This window comes from Temnothorax curvispinosus, unplaced genomic scaffold (assembly GCF_003070985.1).
Source record: "Temnothorax curvispinosus isolate PA1 unplaced genomic scaffold, ASM307098v1 QBEX01011576.1, whole genome shotgun sequence".
Classification (NCBI taxonomy): domain Eukaryota; kingdom Metazoa; phylum Arthropoda; class Insecta; order Hymenoptera; family Formicidae; genus Temnothorax; species Temnothorax curvispinosus.
In genome coordinates this window covers 3,158-6,846 of record NW_020221356.1, presented here as the reverse complement: position 1 = coordinate 6,846, position 3,689 = coordinate 3,158, and the positions used below count along the sequence as shown (strand labels likewise).

At 27.6% G+C, this 3,689-nt stretch overlaps 1 protein-coding gene across 1 annotated transcript in view; it reads left to right on the top strand.

Moving 5' to 3' along the window:
* Positions 1-2,516, top strand: part of LOC112461675 (alpha-protein kinase 1-like) — a 68,669-nt gene extending 66,153 nt beyond the window's left edge. The window contains exons 8-9 of the mRNA XM_025027010.1: positions 1,049-1,332; positions 1,580-2,516. Coding sequence (XP_024882778.1) covers positions 1,049-1,332; positions 1,580-1,646 — 351 coding nt within the window. The 3' untranslated portion in view covers positions 1,647-2,516. The remainder of the gene's footprint in view (positions 1-1,048; positions 1,333-1,579) is intronic.
* Positions 2,517-3,689: the final 1,173 nt, after the last annotated feature.

Below are 3,689 nucleotides of genomic sequence, written 5' to 3'. Positions count from 1 at the left end.
TCAGTTAATGAATGCGAACAAACATTATCGATTGACATACAGTCATAATATTTTTATTACAATACTGATTTTTCCCATATGTTAACAATTGGTGTTTGAAACTCGCGCGGAATACTACCAATTTTGATATGGTGCTGCACTCTATGCTAGCTTTCACTGAAGAACCTCATTGTTATAATACATAAATATACATGGAAAAACATTTTATATTAACCATGATGCGTATTACTAACAATCAAATTTGCGCATCTCTTTCTTACATATTTAATAAATGAATATGTAATAACTCTCTGTAATATGCAGATAGATTGACAAATTTGATCAGGAATTGCCAAAAAATTTGTATTGTATTCACATTAAGCTTGTGTTTTGTCGATAACTTGATAACAGATTAGCGGCAGAAATCGAGCAGAATGTCGAACACAGATTCTATTCTATTTCCGCTACCAATTTGCGTCAAACCGCGTAGCAAAAATATCAAAGTTCATTTGATTTCTGTCATTGATCTGTCATCTTTTATTGATAAACTTTGTTATATATCTGTCAACATTCTACTAACAATATTGTATATACTAAATTTTGTATCAAATCTAGTCTTTCTGCTGACAAAATTTATAACAGATACTTTGCAGAGTTTATTTTCAACATACTCTGGCTGTTGGGTAAAAAGTTTTGGTACATAATTTATTGTTATTATCAAAAACGAAGAACTTGAGTCGCCAGTGAATAATTAACAATAAGCAAAAGTATTGTGATCGACCCAACTGGCAAATTTTATTGTTCATAAAACGCTACGTTTCGACAATCAACCGCAGATTCAAGACCACAATCAAAGAATGCGGTCGAAACATAGCGTTTTGTGAACAATAAAATTTGCCAGTTGGGTCGATCACAATACTTTTACTTATTGTTATTATGTTAGAGTAAAGATAGTACTCTCTAAATATTACAATAATGTAATCTTAACGTAAGCTGTGACAAATATGTTTTTGTGTGTAGTACGTTTTTATACTCTACAGTGTACAATATTTTATAACATTGTTTATAGGTACCTCAACAACAGCAAGTACAGCAGGTACAAGTGCAGCAACAACAACAGCAACAAATAATACATACAAGTCCACCTAGAGCAGAATTTTTAAAATCTGAAGATTTATCGATAAAGTCGGAAACTTTATCTAGTTCTTCGTCGCCAGTAAATCCTTCACAAGTGACTATGACAGGACAAGGGCCACCACCTTGTATACATCAGGGATGTCCCAATCCTGCTATATCCAATAACGAATGGGAAGATGAATATTGCAGCAACGAGTGTGTGGTCAGCCATTGCAGGTTGGCCAAGAACATTATATTTGATTCTTCTCTATCTTAAATTAATTCATACATTTTATATAAAGAAGTATATGAAGTGGACAATCAAAGTTTGTTGCATCTTATTACATGTCTTTGCTGTACGTTTGATTGTATACTCATTTATATCACAATTGTGATATATTTCTAATTCACAGAGATTATTCTTATATATGTTTTATGACTTCTATTTATCTTGTATTTATACCTGCTTTATTATGTATTTCAGAGATGTATTCAACACGTGGGTGTCTTCAAATCAAAATCCTCAACAAAACTATTCTACAGTTAAATAAGTGTTCTATAAGAAATGAACTACAGCAACTACTCAATGGCCTCACAGCTTAATGGCCCGTTGTTAATCTGTAAAGTAAAATATTTAAATGGATGTATATATACATAAGCTGGTGGATGACAACTTTTTCAAGATTATTCATGCAGCAACAGAGATACACAGCATTAGAAAAGTTGGACGGATAGTTATATTAATGGTAATAGCATACAGATATGTTCTGTATGTATATGCGTGTCAACGAGAGAACAAGAAGACAAGAGAAAGGAGAAAGAAAGATAATGATGAAATAAAGATAAAATTGTTTCTTTTTAGAAAAAGAACTTAGAATATATATTGAAAAGCCTTATCCAAAAACTTATTACTCTGGCCAAAGGTCTTTGTTTGTAAGGAGTGTATTACGACTTGAGTAATTTAAATAAGTGTATTTATTTACACTTATATGAGAAGTTAAATAACAGCCAACTTTTTTATATTTTCTGATATTCCTTACTGTTAAGCAAAGTGTGCCAATTGTACAGGCATATTTGTTTCTTTTTTTTCTTTTTTTTAAATATAGATAGTATTTGCAGTTTTTAAAGTTCACCCCGAACAAAGACTAGTTTTCTTAATTGAATTATCTCAACTATGTTTCCTCAACTTTATACTTGTTATTTTGATATATCTAGTAATAAATAACACAGTACAAGCAGATGAAAGCAGTGTAAAATGTATTATAAGTGTACTACGTTCAATGTGTGTTTCGTTCATACTGTGAAAACAATGACTAGATAAAAAGAGGACTTATATAGCAAATTATTACATGCCATGGTCGTTAATTATCATGTTTTATTTTAAGATGTAAGATTTAAGAATAAAAATTATATCTATTATATTTCTTGATTAGGCATATATTTTTAATTGCTTGTAATTATAGATATCGTATTTGAACTACATATGTATTATACTTATATTGCAAGAATGAAAAAATAAAAATATGGAATTAGATATAATTTTAATTCAATTATATAATTCCATATTTTTATTTTTTTTTAAATTACATATATATATTATATATATATATATATACATATATATAATATATATATATATATATATATATATATATATATATATATATATATATGATACAAATTATATATATTACACACACACAACCTGCAAGAGACTACAAACACACACACATACATATATATATATATATATATATATATATATATAAAAATTATGTTTGCAATATGATTATAATTCATTACATGTAATTTCCCGAGTAAAAGTTTTTAGTCATTCTCATCTCTTGGATGTTGCATCGTAAGTATCATTTTATTTCTGTGAGTAGAAGAAATTTAATTTATTTTGTAATGTATTCTGATCTTTTGTGTTCTCCCTTCGCAAGAAAATTTATTATTCCGTTTCTGTTCATACAACATGGAATACAATCGACTGATAAACATACGTGAAGCATCCATAATCGTATAATACTGTTTTCACAAATAAATATACTATAATACTATTAGTCCATCACAGTTATAGAAGTTAATTACTATGCATTTAGATTAGGCCCATATAAGTAAAACGCGATTTAATTACATAATTTATTTTTATATTGATATTACAACAACCAATAAATAATACAGTACAGTTTTCATATATAAAATTTCATATAGTACACAAAAGAACGTGACATCAGAATGACATTGACAGCAAATGCAAATCTGATATTTTTTTAAACACATTAATATTACATTACATAAAATTGTTTCCATTTGTTTTTTATTAATTATATCTCTTCTGTTATTACTTTCGAAGAATGTATTGCCTATATGGATACGGCTAATATGGATATGGCTAATATAATTTAATACAAGTAGCCCAATCATATTAATAGATCATGGAGAAATGATTTCAAAATTTTTAAATAGATGAAAAAAAGAATATGTTGTGTCTCTCCAAAATTATTGAATTTGATTAAATCTGTCATCGCGATCAAAAAAATTACAAATATATATATATATATATATATATATATATATATATATATATATAT